The 22025-nt window shown below is 44.7% G+C and overlaps 4 protein-coding genes and 1 non-coding gene across 7 annotated transcripts; 4 read left to right on the plus strand and 1 right to left on the minus strand.

Moving 5' to 3' along the window:
* The first annotated feature begins 1715 nt into the window (after window positions 1-1715).
* Window positions 1716-3278, plus strand: LOC100845276 (protein SODIUM POTASSIUM ROOT DEFECTIVE 1). The gene is made up of 2 exons (XM_003565144.4): window positions 1716-2679; window positions 2767-3278. The coding sequence occupies exons 1-2, from the start codon at window positions 2014-2016 to the stop codon at window positions 3007-3009; spliced, it is 909 nt and encodes a 302-aa protein (XP_003565192.1). The 5' UTR covers window positions 1716-2013; the 3' UTR covers window positions 3010-3278.
* Window positions 3279-9969: 6691 nt separating this feature from the next.
* On the plus strand, window positions 9970-10043 carry TRNAR-UCG. The gene has a single exon. It is a non-coding gene; the product is annotated as a tRNA-Arg (tRNA).
* Window positions 10005-12793, plus strand: LOC100821398 (ribosomal lysine N-methyltransferase 4). 3 transcript variants are annotated; one of them, XR_001406042.2, is made up of 12 exons: window positions 10005-10280; window positions 10424-10512; window positions 10582-10645; window positions 10755-10865; window positions 10962-11021; window positions 11320-11427; window positions 11528-11597; window positions 11902-11942; window positions 12050-12117; window positions 12239-12274; window positions 12443-12526; window positions 12650-12715. XR_001406042.2 is itself a non-coding variant. In XM_014898795.2 (11 exons), the coding sequence occupies exons 1-11, from the start codon at window positions 10167-10169 to the stop codon at window positions 12563-12565; spliced, it is 897 nt and encodes a 298-aa protein (XP_014754281.1). In that variant the 5' UTR covers window positions 10005-10166; the 3' UTR covers window positions 12566-12793. The 3 variants fall into 3 exon arrangements, 2 of the variants coding, with proteins under 2 accessions (XP_014754281.1, XP_014754282.1); XM_014898795.2 differs by having other exon boundaries at window positions 12037-12117; window positions 12443-12793; XM_014898796.2 differs by having other exon boundaries at window positions 12443-12793.
* A 76-nt stretch (window positions 12794-12869) lies between these two features.
* On the plus strand, window positions 12870-19408 carry LOC100845577 (protein NETWORKED 2D). Its single transcript, XM_010234590.3, has 5 exons — window positions 12870-13502; window positions 13626-13771; window positions 14696-14865; window positions 16347-19116; window positions 19208-19408. The coding sequence occupies exons 3-5, from the start codon at window positions 14772-14774 to the stop codon at window positions 19215-19217; spliced, it is 2874 nt and encodes a 957-aa protein (XP_010232892.1). The 5' UTR covers window positions 12870-13502; window positions 13626-13771; window positions 14696-14771; the 3' UTR covers window positions 19218-19408.
* Window positions 19409-19435: 27 nt separating this feature from the next.
* LOC100845887 (2-methoxy-6-polyprenyl-1,4-benzoquinol methylase, mitochondrial) lies at window positions 19436-21997 on the minus strand. Its single transcript, XM_003565146.4, has 8 exons — window positions 21745-21997; window positions 21529-21655; window positions 21382-21443; window positions 20732-20887; window positions 20500-20644; window positions 20223-20294; window positions 19955-20063; window positions 19436-19718 (listed from the first exon to the last, which is right to left on the minus strand). Exons 1-8 carry the CDS (start codon window positions 21875-21877, stop codon window positions 19617-19619), a joined length of 906 nt encoding a protein of 301 aa, XP_003565194.1. The 5' UTR covers window positions 21878-21997; the 3' UTR covers window positions 19436-19616.
* Window positions 21998-22025: the final 28 nt, after the last annotated feature.

The following is a 22025-nucleotide window of genomic DNA, read 5'->3' on the forward strand; positions in this document are numbered from 1 at the left end:
GCGAGATGGCCTGCATGTGTTAGCTCGATCGAAACATGCATGACAAAAGAAAATGCTATGCTGTGTAGTATATATATACACACACATATACGGCAGCAGTGCTAGCTAGCTAGTGCAGAAATTTGGGAGGAATTTGTGGCCGATCGAGTATTGTTTGGTTCCAGCTATATAAGCTAGTGACATGCGCCCAAAAGTTGTTCATTGGGATTCGTGCAACGACTGCTATACTGTTTTGGTGCGTATCATGTGAGGAGAAGTAACTCCTCCCTCAGTTCCAAAACACAACTCATATAAATTTGTGTTTTTGGACCAAGCCAGCTCTCGTTTCTAGTGTCTGACTATTCATATTGGAGTAATAGTAAATGGATGTGAGTAGTTATTAGCCGGATGCGGGCACCAAGAGAAAAATGAGGTGTGTTGTGGAACAAATGAAAAAAATATATATGAGTTATGTTTTGAAACGGACGGAGCAGTGTATATGAGATCGATCGGTCGTGATTAAGGCGCTGATAAAGTCATATATATACTAGGAGTAGTGTATTCTGCTTCTATACTATAGCCTTTTCTTCCAACTGCTCCCAACCTTTTAGTAGCTACCAAGCTTTTTGTTGCGGAAAAAAAAAGAGTAGCTACCAAGCTTCCACAGTTCCACTTAATTACCTTCTCGACCGATCGATCTCCCTTTCCTTTAGAATATATAATCTTCTCAATGCATCCCATGGAGCTCTGTCTTTCTTCCAGGACTTGTTCACCACGCTACACGTTACATATATATACCAGTATAAAATTAGCTAGGTAGCAAGTGCGTATATATGTGTGTTTCTCAGAAGAAAAGGTTTTGATGAAAGAGAGGTGTACGTGTGTGTATGTGATGATCGAGAGACGACTATGAAAAGAACGGGACACCAAACCAAATCCTTCTCCTCGATCGTTTAGCAGGATCTGCAAAGATCGATCGATGGATCTTTGTTTATTTTTTCTTCTGGCTGATTTTGATCTGTGGATGGATGGAAATATTGATCAATCTACCCCCAACTGTCTTATTCCACGACGTTTTCCTGCGCGTACTAAGCTACTTGTATTTGACTTTGCTCTTGCATTGGTAGCCAGGCTGCATAGCTTTATGATGACGAATTAAGAGAATACTAGTGCATTATTCTGCATTTGGGTCGGTCCTAGCTAGTGCATGCAGTTATAGGATAACTATAAGAGAATGTTTGGTTTCATAATGCAGTTATAGGATGACCAAGAGTTTTCTGTATGTATTGCCCGAATAGAAATCCGATGGCATGTAGTATAAATCAAAATGCATGTACTCGATCGATGTGTGCATGTGCAATGCCCGCATAGAGATGGGTCTCTCGTAATACAGCCATGCGAGCACTGTCTGGTACTAGTAACATCAGAGTGAATCTATGGGCGCGCATGTGCAATTCCGTATATAGCGTCGAATCTCGATCAGGATGTCAGAGAGAGCTCAGAGCTGTCTGAAGAAAAATAATACGGTATCAGTCAGGAATCTGCACGCACGCTCTTCTTTCTACTGTACGATATATACTAGTACGTCCTGCACAACATATATGTACTAGTCTGCTATCTGGTCTGGTCTCTCTAGCTTGTCTGTGTTGGGTGAAGTAGTACGTCATGTCAAACTGTTTGTCTGAAATTAATCTTGTCAGTTAGCACGACATGGACAGGTGCAGCCAAGATGAGCTCTCAACGTTACAAATCAACAGGACGCGCGTAGGCAGGAGAGATTATCTTATCTTAGTACTCCCTTAATACAATGTAATTCACCCACATGCGACGGCAACACAAACAGATCGACTAGTGCTAGGCAAGGCTCCTTCCATTTGGTTTAAAAGCGATGAGGATCGGCCACAAAGGAGCTGCCTAACTTACTCTACTCTAGAACTAGAAGCTCAAGAAGAGAATCATCATCATTTCATCCATCCATCCCTCAGTCAAACTCAGTCCAATACCACCAACCAACCAAGTGTTGCTCCTCCATCCATGGCGTCTCTGCTCCTCAAGGGCGTGCACAAGCGTCTGGGCCTGTCGAACCTCTCCTGCTCCTCCGCCGACGCCACAAGCGTCGTCGTCTCCGGCACCGGCAACAGCAGCAGCCGGATCATCGACCGCCACTCGCCGCGCCTCCGCGACCCTCACCGCTCCTCCGCCTCCAAGCCACCACCCTTTAGCAGGCCAGTCAGCAGCAGCAAAGAAGACTCGAGCTCCTCCAGCCCCAAGCAGCATGGCGACGGCAACGGCAGCAAGAAGAAGAAGAAGCAACACAAGGAGAGCACGACGAGTGCAGGCAAGAGGCTGGCGAGCCCCGCGACGTCGTCCAGGTTCCTGCTCAACTCCTCCAGGATGAACTCGGACGACGTCGACCAGCTTCAAGTGGCGCTTCCGCCTCCGCCGCCGTCCTTGATCGACGTCTTCCCCGGCACCGATGATACGGTGGCTCCATCCGTTGGCAAGGACCTGGCGCCGAGGCAATTCCTAGCAGAGTCGTCGTCGTCGTCTGCAGGCGGGTCCTCCTCCTCTGCTTCAGCTTCTGGTTCGTCGTCGTCAGAGATCACCCCTGCTGCTGCTGCAGGCAGAGAGGAGAAGCTGGAGCGAGGTGGAGAAGCCGTCATGGCGAGGTCGTGCTCCACGACAGCAGCAGCAGGCCAGGTACGACACGAATCATAGATTCATTCATCATTCAAGGTGCTGATTGAACCAATTGCAGAAGCAGCAAATGAACGGAATTGCTTGCAGGTGGTTGTTCTGAAGGTGTCTCTGCACTGCAAGGGATGCGCGGGGAAGGTGAAGAAGCACATCTCCAAGATGGAAGGCGTCTCCTCCTTCCAAATCGACATCGCCACCAAGAAGGTCACCGTCGTCGGCGACGTCACGCCGCTCGGCGTGCTCAACAGCGTCTCCAAGATCAAGGCAGCCCAGTTCTGGCCTTCCAATTCTTCTTCTTCTTCCTCGCCGCCCCGCGCTTCCGCGTCCTTCTAGCTACAACCTTGTGAATCCTAGCTCCATGAATTCAAGTTACCAAGAAGACAAGTTGTGCTCTACTCCACTAGCTAGCCAGAGTACGTGTCCAAGTACGTACGAGACGTGCGTGCGTACGTTCTGCAGCTCCGTCTCTTTCTCCCTTCTTTCCTTTTTTTTCATTTTTTCTGAAATATCATTGTAAAACCAAAAAAAAGGAAAAGGGAAAAGCTTTGTGAACAAAGTGGGAAAAGTCGAATATATCCTGGTGCCTGTTTGCCAATCTCTCATTAGTGGACTACTGTGGCTTATTCTATTCTGTCCAATGCACAAAGATCGATCGATGGTCTCATCTCAACAGGAGGCCCGCTCCTAGTAAGCTTGGACGTCCATCCTCGTCAACATTAATTACTCAATCTAATACAAAGACAACAACTTGTTTCACTTTCACACAGAGCAAAATCATTCTGGTTTTGGGTTAAGGTGGAGGTGTCATGATTGATACGATAAGATTGACCCCATCGCCAAACTTAATGATGCCCCGGATCGATTGTTGAAAAGGAGGTTAATCATTTAAAACTTGAAATGTACGTACATACTATGTACACTGGGCGCCGTCTGCCTTTTCTTCTACCTAGCTTGCTTTCAAAGCATAATACATATAGCATTAGCTAGAGAGGACTTCACTTATAAACTTTCACTCCCGGAAAGCTCCATCCATCGTCAAGGACTAGTATATAATTTTGTTTAGATCCATCGACAGTTATATAATTGGATAGAAACATAGCAAAAGACACCGGACTACACATGGCTGATGCTGTAGCTAATCGATCGCCGCCCTATTAGTTTCTTAGTTCGTTTTACTCAGGATTAGTTAACTTAGCCCAAATTAAGCAAATGGTCCATGCATTGCATTGCTGCTTTCGATCCATCATTTGGACCTTTCCAACTGTTGCTTGTGAGCGATATGCTTCTGCTCTGGTCAACGTTTTGACAGAATTAAAGTGCGGAGCTGCATGCTTTCCCTCTCTGAGTAAACCGTGTGGATCAATTCGATAAGCGACATTTTAACATGCATAAAAGGTCCTCCCTCCGTCCCGAAAAGATTGACGCTGACGGTCTTTTTGCAAAAACACCCCTGCCATTTATTCTAATCAACCCTCGCTACATCTCTTAAAATACCCGTACCCCTTCGTTTCCTTTTGTTTTCTTTTTTGCCGTCTCCACTCCCGTCTCGGCTCCCCTCCCCTCCCATCTCGTCTCCTCTCCTTTGAGCTCACCACCTCGCCGACGCCGCGCTCTACCTCCCCTCCCGACTCGCCTCCGCGCGCTCCCTCTCGCCTCCACCTTTCCTTCCAGCTCGCCTCCGGCTCCCCTCCGTGCGCTCCCTCTGGCCCAGAATCGTCGACGACGAAGGGTGCTACAGTAAGAATTGCCGGATCCGATGGCGGCAAGGCCAGATCCGGTGGTGGCATGGCCGGATCCAGCTCCCCCGTGCTCGAGCTTCCCCTCCCCCGTGCACTACAACACAAATGTCTTGTAGAGACATTTTCGTTGAGGCAATATACTCTTTGTCTCTACCTAGAGACAATTTTGAGGCAGAGTTTCATGTAGAGACAATGTAAGAGGCGTTATGGAAAATGTCTTAAATATAGAGACGCTAGTTGAGACATTATGGTGTAGAGACATTTTTTGAGGCATTTAATATATTGTCACAAAAGTCTGTAGAGACATGGTTTTGAGATACTTGATGAAATGACCTTATGGTATGGTTAGAGACACTATTTGAGACGTTTTATGTTGTGTAGAGACATTTTTAGCAAGTTTGAGACATGTAGTAGACTACTCATAACAATTTCATTAGGACTATAAGCACAAATTGGTATTAGGTTGAGATGGTTAGGTGAGTGTGGACTTTTCCTTAAGGTCTTGAGTTTGAGGATTGGTCTCAACATGATTTTTTCAATGTATATTTTCTAGCACATGGGTATAGAGACACAATGTAATGTCTTTACAAAATGTCGCATTGAATGTAGAGACAATATTGTGTCTTTATGAAATGTCTAAAAACTATAAAGACACAATTCAATGTCTTTACGAAATGTCATATTTAACGTAGAGACAGTATAGTGTCTTTATGAAATGTCTAAAACAATAGAGGCGTTTTATTAGTGTCTCATCACACATAGCGACATTGTCCGTAGTGGCAGTATTGTGACACTGTACCAAGTGTATCTAAAGTTATGTAGAGACAATTATAGTGTCTCTACGAACCAAAAATAGCGTCTCTATGGGCTATTTCTCTTGTAGTGGTGCTGCGCTCCCCTCACGAAAGAAACCGGATCTAGCGTGAAAGCTGGCTTCTTTTGGCGAAGAATCGCCGAATCCGGATCCGGTGGCAGCGAGGACAGATCCGGCGGTGAGCCTTCTCTATTCCAAGGTTAGTCCACTGTCTATTTTCTGTTCTTGTTTCTACTCCACTCCCCTTGGTTGACAGATCATTTGTTCTTGTTTGCCTTGAAAGCGCCTTCGCACCATGCCCGAGGAGATGACGATGTTGGGAAGAAGAGCAGGGAGGATCAGTAGGAGATGCACTGGAGGTCAGATGAGGAGAAGCAACGCGCCATCAAGCTAGAGGTGGACTGGCGCTCGACCTCAACAAGGTACTCCCTCTGTCAGCTTTGCCCATAGCACCTTAAAGTTCCTTTTGTGACAGCACCTGATTACTCCCTTGAAGTTCGTGTTGTGGAACACCTTAAAGTTAGCTGAACAATTTGAAGTTTGTGTTGTGGAACACCTTAAAGTTCCTTTTTGTGACTGCACATGATTACAGTACTCCCTTGATTACTCCCCTGAAGTGTTGCGCATAATTTGGTTAACTAATCAAGGAGTAATTTGCTCCCTTTCGTAGGCAGTAGTTTTGGTAGGAGTAGTCCCTTTGATCACTTTGTAAATGACTCATCCATGGTTAGTCCTTACTGCTTATGGGTTTTGTCACCTGTTGCTCTGCAAATTTGAAATCTGAAATATTGTTCCACAACAAAGTTTTAGGTGTTCCTTTTGTGACTGAAGATGTACTCCTACCAAAACTAAGTTCTCAATTTTGTTCTTGTTTCATGTTCGTTGTTCCAAGGTTCACCGCTCCAAAATCCCAATTGAGTTTTCTGTTCTTTTTTCATGTTGTTTATTCCAAGGTTGAGGCGCTACTCTTCTTCGTTCTCCGGCACGCCGCCGAGACCGCGCAGACCTTTGCGGTGTTTTGTCTGTTCTCTGGAGTAAGTACATTGTGCATGCAACATTCTGGATTTGGTCTTGTCGAGATGGTTTTTCTTGGTCAGTTAATGGGTTCTTTGGTTCTTCAGGTGGTGTTGGATCCACGGCTTCGACATGGGAGACCTCCACGGTTTGGTGTACCGCGATGCAGAGTACACTCCCGCCCTCTATTTACTCCGTAAGTACTCACTGCATCTAGTTTGTCTATCTCGACCATGTTGAGCCTGTCTATATTAATGGAGTAAAAATGACTTGAAAATGGAGTATCTACTGTGATCTCTATCATGTTGAGCTTGTCTACGTTAATGGAGTAAAACAGACTTGAAAATGGAGTAATCTACTGTGATCCCTACCATGTTGAGCTTGTCTATATAATGTCTCACACTTAAGTAGCCTGTCCTATAATATGAGCAGCTTAAAAATGGACTCACTCGACCTCTGAGTGCATGCTCGAAGTTCTTCCAAAGATTAACCATGTACAACAGTTTAAACCAAAGATTACATTGATTAAATAGCCTGTCCTATAATATGCAATGCCTTTTGATATACATCACCTGGACAAATTAGAGCTTTAGGAAGCCTATTCTCTCGTAGCATAGCATCCTTATTCATGTGCTGTAATTTGTAGCCTAGTCCTCCTTCGTCATTCATACTCTCAATCATGCATGATTGTAGAGTAATGAAGACTTTGGCCAACAACATAACATCGTAGTTATCATACTCTTCTTCTACTGCCTCAATCAAATCCTTAAGACTGTTAGGTGCTCTAGAGAGAGTGAGAGACTGAACTGAAGCAAAGAAACCCAGATCAAGAACATTCATATCCGGCGAATTTGCTGGCTGTTGGAATAGTTGAATGTCTAGATCTGTCTCGGCTACTGATTGTAGGAAAACAGGGTCATTAGGTAGGACATGCGTCCTAGCATTATCCTGCTGAATGAAAATCGTTTTCCCTTCATCCTCATGTGGCCATAAATCCTGTATAGCAGGTACTACCTTCTCACAAAGGTACTCTCGCATCACCTGCCTCGTCAATGTGATGTTCTTTAGCTCTAAAGTTCCCCTTACTCTGTTTTGGCTGCTTCTTGCTGCGTGTATTGCCTTTACAAAAACCCAGACTCCAATTTTTCCATCAAAGGTACAATAACCATGCTCATTAAACCTCGGTCTTGCTACCGCACACAGAAACATTACCTTCCCAATGCTATTTTTGTTGTGTATAGTGCGCAGTGGTTCTATCTCTTCAGGATATAGATAGAATGTGCGCTTCTTCTTTGTTAAATCAAACCACTTTTCATCTATATGAACAATTTGCTGCATGTCAATGAAACTAGGATTTGCATCTCCTAATGTAGTCTCATCCAACATTGAAATGCAAAATTTAAGTCTCTTGATTTTATTTTCTGGCTTTAGCATTGATTTTAGGCTGCTTGTATGACGGCTTATATTACCCCATTGGAGTCTCTTGAATAGTGTAGAACAGCTACATTGCAGTTCCCTTGCTAGAGCCCTAATGGTGCTTCTTTTGCTAAGTGGAATTGTAGGTATGCTAGATAGATTGAGGTCAGCCCTCTTCCGTCCACATCTGCCCTTCTTTTTAAGTGAAACATCCACTTGTTGACCCCTTGCAATCTGATCTTGAGCTTCTTTCCAAATTCTCTGGATTGTTCTCACACTTGTATTCAAAAGTCGAGCAACAAGTACTTTATCTTTCAACTATACTTGTCGATCATTGCTGAGTGCTTTTAATGCGATATATGCTGCGAATCTGTGTTCATTTGGGAGATCTTTCCTTTTTTGCTGCTCTAAACCTGCAGAAGTAGAACAATCTAATGTTCTGTGTTTTTTTTTGTTTTTCATAACCGCATCAACAAGTCGAAACAGCTGGAGCACAAAGTGGATCTACAAGTAGAGAAAGCTGGAGCACAAACATATAAGTTCTCTTTACCTGCTCCATCTTCTTCGTGCTCTATAGTTTCATCATTGAATTGAGCATCTGCTTCTTGCTGTACAGTTTCATCATTGATCTGCACATATGCTTCATGTACAGTTTCAGCATTGTATTGGAAATCTGCTTCATGTTCAGTTTCATCATTGATTTGCACATATGCTTCGTGTACAGTTTCAGCATTGTATTGTAAATCTGCTTCATGTTCAGTTTCATCATTGATTTGTATATATGCTTCATGTACAGTTTCAACATTGTGTTGTAAATCTGCTTCATGTTCAGTTTCAGCATTGTATTGGAAATCTGCTTCTTGATTTTGTATAGCTTCAGCATTGAGTAAATCTGCTTGCCTCTGAACACTTTGAGCTTTGAATTGTGCTGCATGTAAATGTGCTTCTTTCTGTACATCTTCAGCATTAAGTTCAGCATTGCGTAAATCTACTTGTCTCTGAACACTTTGAGCCTTGAATTGTGTTACATTGAGTAAATCTACTTGTTTCTGTAAGGGGCACCAGCGAAGGCAAAGGAAGAGCTCTGCCTGAGACGGAGGAAGACGGAGGAGCCCACGAAGGCAGAAGCAGAGCTCTGCCTCAGATGCGGGATGGTGGCAGGCCTAGCGAAGGCAGAGGCAGAGATCTGCCTTAGATGCAAGAAGGCAGCGGTGATTTTCCCTGGGCGACGGGAGGCGAGAGGCGACGGCGGCATGCGACGGCATCGGGCAGAGGGCGACAGCATGCGAGATCCCAATGATGATGTTGATCCCAGGTGAGTATGTTGATCCCAGTGACTTGGTGGTTGTAGCTTCTGTGATGTGATCCCGATGATGATGTTGATCCTAGTGAATTGGCGGCGGCGGCTTGTGTGATTTGATCCCAGTGAATTGGCTGCTGTAGCTTATGTGATTTTATCCTAGTGATGTTGATCACAGTGAATTGACGGCGACGGCTTGTGTGATTTTATCCCACTGATGTTGATCACAGTGAATTGGCGGCGGCGGCTTGCGTGATTTTATCCCACTGATTTGAGCTGGTTGCTGTAGCTTCTGTGATGTTGATCCGTGAGATTTGCTCTTTTCGTTGTTGCCTTTACTGGAATCGTGATTTGTGGGATTTGAACTTGCCGCTGTTGCCTTCACTGGATCGTGATCTGTGGGAATTGATCTTGCCGCTGTTGCCTTCACTGGGATCGTGATCCGAGGTTGATCTTGCCGCTGTTGTCTTCATTGGGATCGTTATCTAAGGGATTTGTTCTTGCCTTAACTGGGATCGTGATTTGTTCTTACCGCTCTTGTCTTCACTGGGATCGTGATATGAGGGATTTCTTCTTGCCTTAACTGGAATCCATGATTTGAGGGATTTCTTCTTGCCTTAACTGGGATCCGTGATTTGAGGGATTACTTCTTACCTTAACTGGGATCCGTGATTTGAAGGATTACCTAATTTCCTGGGGTCGTGATCCGAGGGATTTTCGTCGCCTTTTCTGGGATCGTGATCTGAGGGATTGGGGTGTGATTGATTTGGAAGGTGCGGCTGTACCTCCTGGGATCGTGGTGTGATTGATTTGTTGCTGAGGTCATTTATGTAATTATTTAAAACTGTTGGACTTAAATGTAAAAGTAACTTGTGAAGGAGTCGGGGAGTAAGAAATACATGATGAAATCAGAGTAATTAACTGCTTCCAGCTGCTCAAGTAATGGAACGATATGCACATATGAGTGCCAAGTAATCCTGTACCAGGAAAGTGGGAAGTGAGCAAAAGGTGACCGCATAGCGCAGTGGATTAGCGCGTCTGACTTCGGATCAGAAGGTCGTGGGTTCGACTCCCACTGTGGTCGTCTTCTTCCTTTTCCTTTCGCTTTTTGCCCATCCATGGATCCTCCTCCTGCAGCTGCAGTCTCGATTTTGGAAAACCAACGCTGCTGAGATTTTCAGAGGTTCACTTTACCCCAGCGACAAGGATGGCTGCCAATGCCATCGGACGAAGCATCGCAAATCGCCTCCTTGCCGGCGGCGCCCCTACGCCTCCCACCTATCACCGCCGGTCCTCCTCCTCCGCCGCCGCCACGCCCAAGGTAAACATGGAAGCTAGCTAGGGTTTACTGTAATTCCCTTTCCAGAAGAAAGTCAATCTGGGTCTTGTGCAGTTCAGTCTCGTTCTTTTCTTCTGACCATTCGCTTAGTTACTGATGGAATCAAAATGCCAATTTTGAAAAAGGGCGAGGGTTTGTTCCTGCCATGGCTGCGGAGCAAGGCAGGGACCCGCATTTCGTCTGTGCTATCTGTCGGGACCTCACCCTTGGGAAGGTAGGCCTGTGCTGTCAATCCTCAAGGCCCCATTTGGATGAGGATTCTTGACTCTCAATTGCTTGCCAGGTCTTTGTTTGCTTCAAAGCGCATACGGGAGGGGGACTGTATAATGGAAGTGCCTTATAGTGTTGTATGTTCCTAGCCAAATCAAACCCCCCAACTCCCCTTTCCACTGCCAATTTAATTAGATGGTTTTATTAAGAAAGAAAGAAAGAAAATCCTTTTCTTCTAACATGCAGCAACTTACTCAAGATAAGCTTCCAGAACGACTGCGCCTACTTCTCGATGATGTTGCTGGAGACACGGCCAAGATTGCTGTGCTCCTCATGATGGAGCATCACCTGGGACATGTTTGGTTCCTTGCCTAGCCTTTGTTTTTAACTCAAAGATTTCTTCATGTATTAAAGGAAATTATGGGGGAAAACCTATGCTTGTTTCCTTTGTAGAAATCAGGATGGGCGCCATATGTTAGATCTCTTCCACGCAATGATCAGATGCATAACATGGTAAGTACCACACATTGTTTTTCTTCTGTTATGCACTGGTGACATAAAATGGCTTCTGTTTGTTTTAAACACATGCCCATAAATGTTCCATGGTTGATTCTGTAGAGTGGAAAAATGGCACGTTTTACCATTTACAGAGATAAGATAGTAATAAGGGGAAACTGAACCTAATTCTTACAGAAATATACCATATACACATTGAAAAGTTAATTTTTTTTCCTTTCTTGATGAATCAATGGACATTTTTTTATCAAACTCTGGAAAAAGATGTGACACGACAAATGTGTAATTCTTCCAGATGTTCTGGGATCTGAATGAGCTTCATATGGTCCGAATTAGCTCAATTTGTGATGAAGCCATCGAACGGAGGGAACGAGCCATGAAGGAATTTTCAGCTGTGAAGCCAGTTTGTGCTCTCTCTCTCTCTCTCTCCAGTACCGATCTAACAATCTCTTTTGTTGATTAGTCTCATAACTGTTTGTCCGTTTGTCCTTTTCATATGCAAGTCTCTTGAATGTTTTCCACATTTGTTTGGAGAAATCAAGCTGGAGGATTTCATGCATGCTTCTGCATTGGGTATGCATTCAGAATTTAAGATTTAAAATGCTACTGAATTCTTCATGTCTGTTGCTTAGTGCATGCAATCCGAATACATGCCTTATGACATTTAGCACTATAATTAGATGATATTTTGGTACCTCAACATGTTGGAAACTAAGTGTACTGAATATTAAATGATAATATTCCAATTGTGCTGAAACTATATATGTCTGATTACCTGCGTCAATACGGCTACTCTGCTGCACTTTTAAAGTCGTTCTCCTCTTCCTCTCCCCGTGATTAAACTTAGGAGTTGACACTATTTTCATGGCAAATGCAGTTTCATCTCGAGCTTGGCAGACTTCAAGAGGTGTATCACTGGTACAGTATTCTAATTCACTGTCTTTCATTTATTTGTAACTTTGGATTGCATGCATTGTGCATCAACATTTCGCCATCTGAATACATTATTTAGATTCCGTTTGCAGATTTTCTTAACCATGATGGTGTTTCTGATTCTATATTACTATATGATGGACAGAAAGATATCGCTGAGGTACATCTATGGTTCAACATCTAGTTGTGTAATTTTGTTGTATGGTTATAAAGACATCTTACTTATTTTTTATTTTGGTTATATGGATTAACTCTTAATTCTTATTTTTGGTTACTTGCAGGTCATTTCTGACAGAAATTATGCTGTTGGTGAACAGGTGATTTCGGTGTTTTTCTGCTTCACTTTATGACTGTTGAATAATTGATTAATTATGACTAGAGCAAATGCATCAGCTGCATCTTTGTCTGTTGCACCTCTGGAATGGTGCCAACCATCTGTTCTAAAATAAATTCAGAGAGCTTTGAACTGTTCGTTGCATTTGCAGGTCATGGTAAGATACGGGAAATACTCAAATGCTATGCTAGCACTTAACTTTGGATTTACACTTCCCAGAAACATATATGATCAGGTAAAACCAACTTCAACAGATAAATGGTCAAACTGCTAAGGAAGCTTAGTTATATTTTCTTGAATTGTCTCCTTGATATTTGCTACTGTGCATGGATAATTTGACTAACATGTGCATTTTCAGGCATGTATTTGGATAGATATGCCAGAGAAAGATCCACTTTACAAGAAGAAACTTGACATATGGCAAAAGCATCGTACTCCAAAATCTGAACATATGTGCAGCTCTGACTGTACTAGAACTTCTTTTGCCATAAAGTATGTCGTCAGACAGTTACTACCACCAATTCGGTTCATCACTCGGTTGCTTTTGGAATTTTCCTTGCTACAATAGTAATACAAACATCGGATAGTTTTAGTGAACATGAAATTAATTTGGAAATTGGCACTTTAAACATATATTCTCTAACAGCACAGGAAAAGCAGAAGTTTATACCGATGTGTCTACCATATTGCACAGTATGAGATCTAGGTATTTTATTTAAAATTGTAACTGTATAATTCTTGCTCAGTCTACTGATTTGGAACGTAGAGGGATAGATATATATTGTTCCTTCGAATTGGGCAGTGTTCAGTGTTAACTGTTAACTTGATTATGGTAACAGAGGACCTTATTTCAAACCCAAGTCATGTGTACACGTTGGACTAGGATTGCAGATACTGCTTAGCTATACTGGAATTAACTTTAAAAGGACAACTTTAGTATTTCCTTCGGGAAAATCTGCATTGGTAAAATTATTTCGTGTATACACTGATTGATTCTTTCTGGAAGCTAAGTAATATTTTAATTAACTATGGTTAAGTGTAAGTAATCACAAGGTCTGTGATAGCTTCTGTGTGATGAGAACACGGTCTCTACTTTGTGTTGCTGATGAAGAATGGAAACAGGGAAGTCAAATACTCTGGGGGCAAAGGGATTGGTATTCCCCAGATCTTGCGTGCATTTGTCCGGGTCTTTTATGCCACATCAATTGAAGGTGCTGTGTTCTTATCACATTTTTCTTGATTTTCTTTCAATTCCTTCATTCTGATAATTACATTTAGGTTAGATATTCAAGAGGTTCTGTTGATGTTCAATGACATAGCGATAACCTCTATAGAACTGGAAGAGATGGCCACAGAGGCTGCTGAAAATGATGGCCGACTTGCAAGGCGCCCTTTGAAGGCGGAGAGAGAAATCCATGCTCACAGCAAGTTGCTCTTGCACCTTCATTATATGATTCAGCGCCATTCTACAGCTATTGAGGTGAGGACACTGTCAACAACTAAGAAGTCTGTCTCTTAAAAGAACTAAATAACATATATGGAGCATGCCATGCTATCCTGTTGCATTTTTTTTTGTTACAATCTGTCAGCTTACAACACCTATGTTGTATGATAAATATGAAGATATAAAATGGCATCACTGTTTCTGGCAAAAAAAAAAAGACGGCATATGGTTCCACTTGATTAGAAGTGGTCAAGTAAGAGAGTGACCAATGACCATGGCATATTTAATTTCTTTACATATGTTTTTTTTTCATAGAAAAACATATAACTTTGATATGGACGTTCCAAGTATAGTTCATTAGAGGCATCCATATGTCATAAACTCATGACTACTGTGATGGTAAGAGATACACATTTATTGAAGCAAATGAATTTAGAATAGAAGAAAAGTTCCGACGAGAAGATTGTTTCATCAGGTTGGATTCATGTGTATGTCTGTTGATTATTCCCGACTTAATATTCTGATTCGATTTTATTCTCAGCAACTTGAAATTGTTGATGACGCTGCATCTAGGAGCATGCATCCTTTCAGAAAAAAGATGGCTAAAGACATAATTGCTGGCGAGCTCCAGGTTTTGCAAAGCGCTCATGCATGGGTGGGAAACTATTGTAAAACTGTGAACATGTCATGATCATCTCAGCTGTACAGGAGCATGAAAGGGAGCATAGCATCTCAGGGCCCTGCATGCATCTTAGACACAGGACAAGCCCCTTTTGCATGTACCATTCAAGCAAAGCTGATTGTGTTCTCCATTCCTTTAACCTCTCACCATCTTTGCTATATTTAGGCATTGATATATCTGCAATGAAAGGACTTGTCTATTAGCCACTCAATGGCATCTCTCCCCTCTTCCTTTCTTGTCTTCCCATTTGTCTCTTGTCGTGGTATCATCATGTATAGGAGGAAAGATTAATGCCAACAGAGTTAGGATTGGAGGGCTCTGGAGGAGGAAGAGGCAGATTGAGAAGGCAGGAAGATGCTGCAGCGGGCAGCGAGCAATGCATACTCATGGTGGTGGGCGAGCCACATCCGCACCAAGCAGTCCAAATGGCTCGACAACCACCTCCAAGGTATCATCTATCTGTTTGCCGTTCCAATTGCACATCATCTGCACATTTCCATGAATATTAACTCCATATGGGTGCGAGTGTCGGATTATGGATCAGGTCTATCTAAAAGTTGTTCAATCAGGATTCATGAAATCAGTCATATTTTTTTAAAAGCATAATATTAACTCCACACGATGAAATCGGGTCTATCTATGAGTTAGTCACATCTCAAAATCAATATGCATACACTGGAATCAGTCCAGGCCTGTTACATACTTATATCCCTGATCTGATGATTTTAACCTATCTTGCATGTAGATATGGGACTAGATCAGTGTCAATTCCGTTCAAATCTGATTGAAATAATATCTACAGTTATACTTGGTCTATTCTGATGTAAAATCCTGTGCATTAAGGAGAAGATTGTCTTGATTAATTGCATTAAGCTGTATGCTAATTTAATTTTCAAGGGATGGATATCTGAAAAGTGGTTCTCACCTTACATATTTTATCTTCTTGTTTTCAGCAATTGTGTTTACTACAGGGCAATGTAATTTCAAAAACTTAGGTAACCCTCCAGCTTCCGGCTTCTTGTAAATTTAACCCGGAGCAGCACCGAACACAGGATCTCCATTCCGAAACCGAAAAACACGAAACAGACCGAAATTACAGAAAATAAAATAGCCAAAAACGGGTGGGCGCGCATCTATTCCTCTTTCCCGATAGCCTTCTCCAACTCTCAACCCCCAACTCGCCCAGTGCCAAAACAAAAGCTCCGACTAGCCGCCGGATGGGCCTTCCTCGCGTCCGTCCTCGCATCTGGTAGCCACCCCGACGCCGCCCCTTCTCCTCCTCCTCCTCCCCGTTCTCCCCCTCCGCACTGAAGCAGCATCCGGGACGAGGCCACCTCGACTTGGTCGCGAGCCAGCGGTCCGGCGGCGACCTCCCCGTTCTCCTCCGCCACTGCCTCGACCCTCCCCGACCACGATCTCGTCCGCTCCGCCGCAAGCTGCGTTGACCCGGCCACCTCCGCCGCATCCAAATCGAAGCACGAGCCGGCTGCGGGCGGCCTCCTCCTCCTCCTAAGTTCTCCGGTGGCCTACTCTCACCCATTCTTGTTCAAGCAGATCCCTCGAGCTCCTACTCAGCGAGGGAGCAGTCCTCTGCGTCTCTGCGATCCGCCGGAAGGCGAGGATGGCCGATCTTGTACTCCGCTGGGCCAACTTGTGTTAACGGGCAACAACATACCAGAGCACCACCGAACGTTTCTTGCTCCGTCTGGGACGCTGGAATCGTAACGAGAAGCTGGATTGGACGAGTTTTAGAAGAGCAGACCACATCCCAACACACCCTTATCAGCAGTTTTCAGAGGATTCCAGCACCTTTGTCAAGTCCAAAGTCTAAAGCGACCAGATTCTATAAAAAAAGAATTACTGTAAAACAATATGTATCTCCATGCTAAGATATTTGATGGTCCAAGACATTTTCTGTTTGATATGCAGATATGGAGCACAGGGTCAAGTGCATGCTCTTACTCCTTGGAGAGGAAGCCGATTCCTTTTCAAAGAGAGCAGAGATGTACTACAAGAGGCGACCGGAGGTGATTACTCAGGTGGAAGAAGTATACCGGGCATACAGGGGCCTTGCTGACCGGTATGACATCATGTCAGGGGAGCTGCACAAAGCAAATCACACCATTGCAACTGCTTTCCCTGACCAGGTCCAGTATGCAATGCTGGAAGAGGAGGATGACAATATCCCAAAGGCATTTACCCCAGTCGATCCGCGCAAAATCCACAAGTCGACCGTCGATGGATTGATGAAGAAGAAGAAGAAAGGAGATGATCCCGGGGGTGTCGGCGGAGCCAAGGACACCGCAGCTCCAATCATCAACAAGGAGAATGCAAGGGAGGAGATCAGCAGGCTACAGAAAGCTATACTTGTGATGCAGACCGAGAAAGAGTTCATCAAGAACTCCTACGAGAGCGGCATTGCAAAGTACTGGGATCTTGAGAAGGAAATTAATGAGATGCAGGGACAGGTTTGCCACTTCCAAGATAAGTTTGACGAAAGCGCAGTGATCGAGGATGACGAAGCCAGAGCCTTGATGACAGCAACTGCCCTCAAATCCTGTGAAGACACCATCTTGAGATTGCAAGAACAGCGCAAGACTTCTGCCAACCAGGCATTGGACGAGTCCGAAAGAGTCAAGGTATTGAGAGAGAAGCTTAAGCCTATACTGAATGAACATGGCAAATCTCTGCCAGATTTGTCTGATAAAAGCTTACGAAAGAATCATGTCACGGAGATGGGGGATGTGTACCATGTGAAGCTGGGCGAACTTGAGATGGAAACGATAGTCGGCAAGATCAAGGAACACTTTGAGAGGGACTGCAACATCTCCATGTCAGATATCACGGAGCAGATTGACGAGCTTGTCAATAAAGTTGTTGATCTGGAGCTTATGGTTTCATCCCAGACCTCACAGATTGATAGGATGCGCCGCGAGAACGACGAGTTGGAGAATACCGTGAAGAGCCTGGAGGAAGAGAATCCAGACCTTGTGAGTGGATCAAGCGAATTGGATGAGAAGCTGAAGCAGGTAGAAGAGGAGCTCATCAGAGTGCAGGCTCTTGAAAGCTCCTTCCATAAAGACGAGAGCACAGTACGTTCAAACTTCACTGAAGCGATAAGCAGATTCAGTGATTTCTCGGATATGTTGCAGTCGCCAGTTTGCGAGCACCAGGCTGGTGCCATGCACACCAGTGAAGAAGCACATCCTTCGGAGCCATGCACACCAGACTGCGATGATGGCATCAAGGAAGAAGAAGGGCCACAAGAACAAAATGAAGAAAAGAAGGATACTGTCATGGCTGATCATTCATCAGAAGAGGCACATGAACCACACGCAGTACCAGCATCCCATGATCATACAGCTGCGCCCGATGATGTGGCCAATAAAACAGAGGCAGCGGCAGCGGCAGAAGCAGCAGCAAGCAGTGATACATCCGCCGATGGCAGTAAAAGTTCAGATAACGGGCAAGACAACAAGATTCTGCGTCCGGGTTCATTAGCACGGCTCCGCCATATCTCGTCTGATAACCAAGGTGAGGAACAAGAAGGAGCGAACAAGCAAGGTTCGGTCGACGGCGCCGGTGATATGAAGAAGCTGCAGGAGCGTCTGATGGATGGTCTAGAAGACAAGGAGAAGGTGCTGCTAACCGAGTACACTTCGCTCCTTGAGGACTACAAGGATGCCAAGAGGAGGCTGCTGGAGGTGGAGAAGAAGAACCAGGAGTGCCTCAATGAGATCAAGTCGCTTCGTGATCAGCTGCTGGGCGACAAGGAGAGGAATTGCTCGTCAGGGGAGAGGCCGGGCAGGGGTCACAGGAGGACACCAAGCTATGGTTATCATCAGAGGAGGCATAGCCTTTCTTCCATCTCTAAGCTCATCAGGATGGGCTCAGCCGTCCAAGAAGCAGCAGGCAACAATGAGTCCAACGATGCTGATTCTGGGCTGGAAGACATGAGGCTGCCAACCATCGCCGAGGTCGAGAAGCCGTCGCCGCTGGAAGAGAAGTTCAGACGAGACATCGACACGCTGCTGGAGGAGAACCTCGAGTTCTGGATGAAGTTCAGCTCGTCGCTGCAGCGGGTGCAGGAGTTCCAGAGCAAGTACGACGACCTGCAGAGGGTGACGGTGGCGGACAACAGCGACGGCGAGAAGAAGCTCCGGGCGCTCAAGACGGAGGTGCAGGTGTGGTCGGAGCAGAACGCCATGCTGCGCGGGGAGCTGCAGTGCAGGTTCACGTCGCTGTGCGACATCCAGGAGGAGATCACGGCGGCGCTGGAGAACCAGGAGGCCGGTGAGAAGGAGGAAGAAGAAGAAGAAGAAGGCGCGCCGCGGTTCACTTCCTACAGCGCCGGCAAGTTCCAGGGCGAGGTGCTCAACATGCAGCAGGAGAACAACAGGGTCTCCGACGAGCTGCAGAGCGGTCTGGACCATGTCAAGACGCTCCAGTCGGAGATCGAGAAAAAGCTCAACGTCGGCCTGTCCTCCTCCTCCTTGGCCTCGGGCTCGGCGGAGGAGTCGCTGGATCCCAACGCGTCGGCGGTGGTGGTGCTGGCGAGGGTGCCGTCCAAGGCCAAGGTGCCGCTGCAGAGCTTCCTGTTCCCGACCAAGGCCAAGAAGCCGTCGCTGTTCGCTCGTGTCACGCCGGCCATGCTTCACAAGCAGCAAGTAGACATGAAGTTCCTTGCCAGGTTGCCAAGGTAGTATTACCAGAACAGTAAATTCTTATTCTTCTTTTTTTAGCTTTTAATGATTGACTGATTGAACCAAGCTATTTTTTTTTATTTCTAGGCCAATGTAACCTCAGAGATCAATGGAATTACACGCGTCAGTTTGGTTTTGTTTTACCTTTCCATTTTCATGTGTTACCAAGTTCAGAATAATTCTAATCTAGTTGTAATTTCCTCCATGATACCTTTAGAATAGTCTTTGTGTAATCTTGGTCTCCTGGAGATGCCTTTATTATGAATAGCATATCCAAATACACACACAGATATAGCAGAAGCTTAAGAAACTGGGTTGCGTGAACAAATTTATATATAAATATATAGACCAATTGTGCAGAACATCTGTCCTTATTTCAAGCCGACAAAAACAAAAACAAGAAACACGATTTTTGTAACAACTAAAATGGTCAATTTGTTAGGCACCAAATGCTTGATTCGAGCGTCTCTGCCACACTGTTTTTCAGCTCGCTATGCTACAGCTTCACTCCAGAGTGGATGGCAACTACACCGCCGACCAGATTTTCGTATTCGACCCTCTCAAATCCAGCTTCCTGGATCATCTGAGCAAACTTTTCCTGGAATGAAAAGGTAGCTTGATCAGCAGAAATGCAAAACATAGACAAGAAATTGTTAGCCCAAACATATATTCCGGTGTAACAAGAACAGACAATATCCTACTGTTTTGGTTGCCATGATATGGCTAACAGAGGGTTGGCTCATGGTAGAAAGCGCTGAAAAACAATATGCTTGGAAACGGTTGTACATTCAAGTTTATCAAAGATACAGAAATGCCTAGAAATGCCAACGTCACCTGATTTGGAAATCGACGGATACTCTCAACCAAGTATTGGTACGATTTTCTATCACCGGCAACTAGCTCACCCACAGCCGGAATCACAGAAAATGAATAGATGTCGTAACTGGAGAGAAAAAAAGGACAGTGAATTTCCCAAAGTGCAGGTGCAACTGTTGATAACTGATTGTAGCTATGCTATTATTTCAACAGAAGGTTCAAGACAATCAGTTATCAACAATTGCACAAATTGCATAGGAAATTATCCTTGACTGAAGAAACTTACATGTCTTTAAAAATTGGAACATCCACATGACTCAACTCCAAGCATAGGAACCTTCCTCCTTTCTTTAGAACTCTGAAACACATAAATTCATGTGAAACTAATCAGATGTGTAAACCATAAACCAGTCAGATTTCAAAAGACATAAAAAAGTCCTACAGCAAGAAATCTCCCGGAAAGCCATTTTGCAGCATAGTCGTAACTTCAGTAGATTGAAAATGAGAACGATTGTTCTCCAGTAAGATACAGTTTGTTTCTTTAGGATTTTTGTGTGACCCACCTGTAAGCTTCTGATAGAGCTTTCTCAATGTGTGTCACATTTCTGATCCCGAAGGCAATAGTATAGCCATCCATGGACCCATCTTCAAAACTCAGAGCTTCCGCATCTCCCTCTACCCAACTAAGACAATGCTCTTCACTGTATCCTGAAATAAAACTCAATAGTTGGAGAACAGGACACAATATTTGGAACTAAGGTGGCATGATTAAAACAAGTCTCATGAATCAAAGACCTCTTTCGGCAGCACGCTTCTTTCCAACGTCTAGCATATTTGGATTAATGTCACAAACATAAATGTGAGTGTCCTCTTCAATATCAGTAAGAGTACCCTGCATAGCTCTGTGGCTCACGCTCTTAATTCTTTCCACTACACGAAATGCGACATCCCCTGAAGTAGGCATGCGACAATCGTCAGGTACATTAATTCAAATTTCATAAAGTGTGTTCATGAGAATTTGACAACATATTGGTGTATAAATTTTCTTAGCAGCATATATAACCTTTCAACAGAAATCATCCACAATTAATAAAACATAGTATAGTAACAGAAAGACAAAAGTGCAAAATCAGTCTAGACCAAGGTCCCTAGTTATATGTCCCACAGTAATATAGAAGTAACACTAGCAACAGGATTTGCAGAATCTATGCAAGGTAAAAATGGACACAGCACAGTATGGAGGAATCTTTATGTTTAGACAGCTCAACCTAGAAAGCTCAAAGAATATATCCACCAGGTAAAGTCAGCCATCGTCCAGAACATATATGACCCATCATTTGCCCTTAAACTTGTTTGCCTCCTACGTTACCCTATCTGACTGTGTCAACAACTGATCCGACATCATCTTATATTCTGAAAGAGGAGGAGGTTTTTTATTTTTTTACCTGTCCCACCAGCCACATCGAGATGCTTCATCCCAGGAAAAGGATTCAGCTTCGAAATCAGCCTGAAAAAGGAAAAATATCCTGTAAGAATAATGGATCCCCTTGGTTGTGGAGTGAGCAAGGTGGGGGAAAACTAATTAACAAAACCTGTCCTTCCACAATCTATGCAGCCCAACGCTCATGAGGTCGTTCATGACGTCGTAGCTGGAGGCGACGCTGCTGAAGACATTGCCGACCAGCTTGCTCTTCTCGTCTTCGCGCACTTGCTTGAACCCTGAAGAGTAGCGAAGCGGTGGGGTAAGAAGATGAGCAGGCGGTATGGTGGTGTGCGCGAGAGAGAGGAGGGGGCGAGGCGTAGCGTACCGAAGCTGGTGGCGTGGGAGTGGAGGAACGCCGCGGGGCTGGCGGCGGCGGGCGAGAGAAGCGCCGCCGGGAGGAGGTGGCGGCCGCGGAGGCTGGACGAGGCTAGCTTCGCGGCGGCCGCTCGTAGAGCCATGCCCTTGGCTGAAGTGGAGATGACCAACAGCAGCTCGTCGTATCGGTCCCCGTCGGCCGGCGGCGAGCAGAGCAGAGGGGATTCGTCCGTCGATCTCTGCGGTGCGGGGAGGGAGACAAAGTCTAGCAGGCAGTTAATGGGCTGTGTT

The sequence above is a fragment of the Brachypodium distachyon genome, chromosome 2, assembly GCF_000005505.3.
Source record: "Brachypodium distachyon strain Bd21 chromosome 2, Brachypodium_distachyon_v3.0, whole genome shotgun sequence".
Lineage (NCBI taxonomy): Eukaryota > Viridiplantae > Streptophyta > Magnoliopsida > Poales > Poaceae > Brachypodium > Brachypodium distachyon.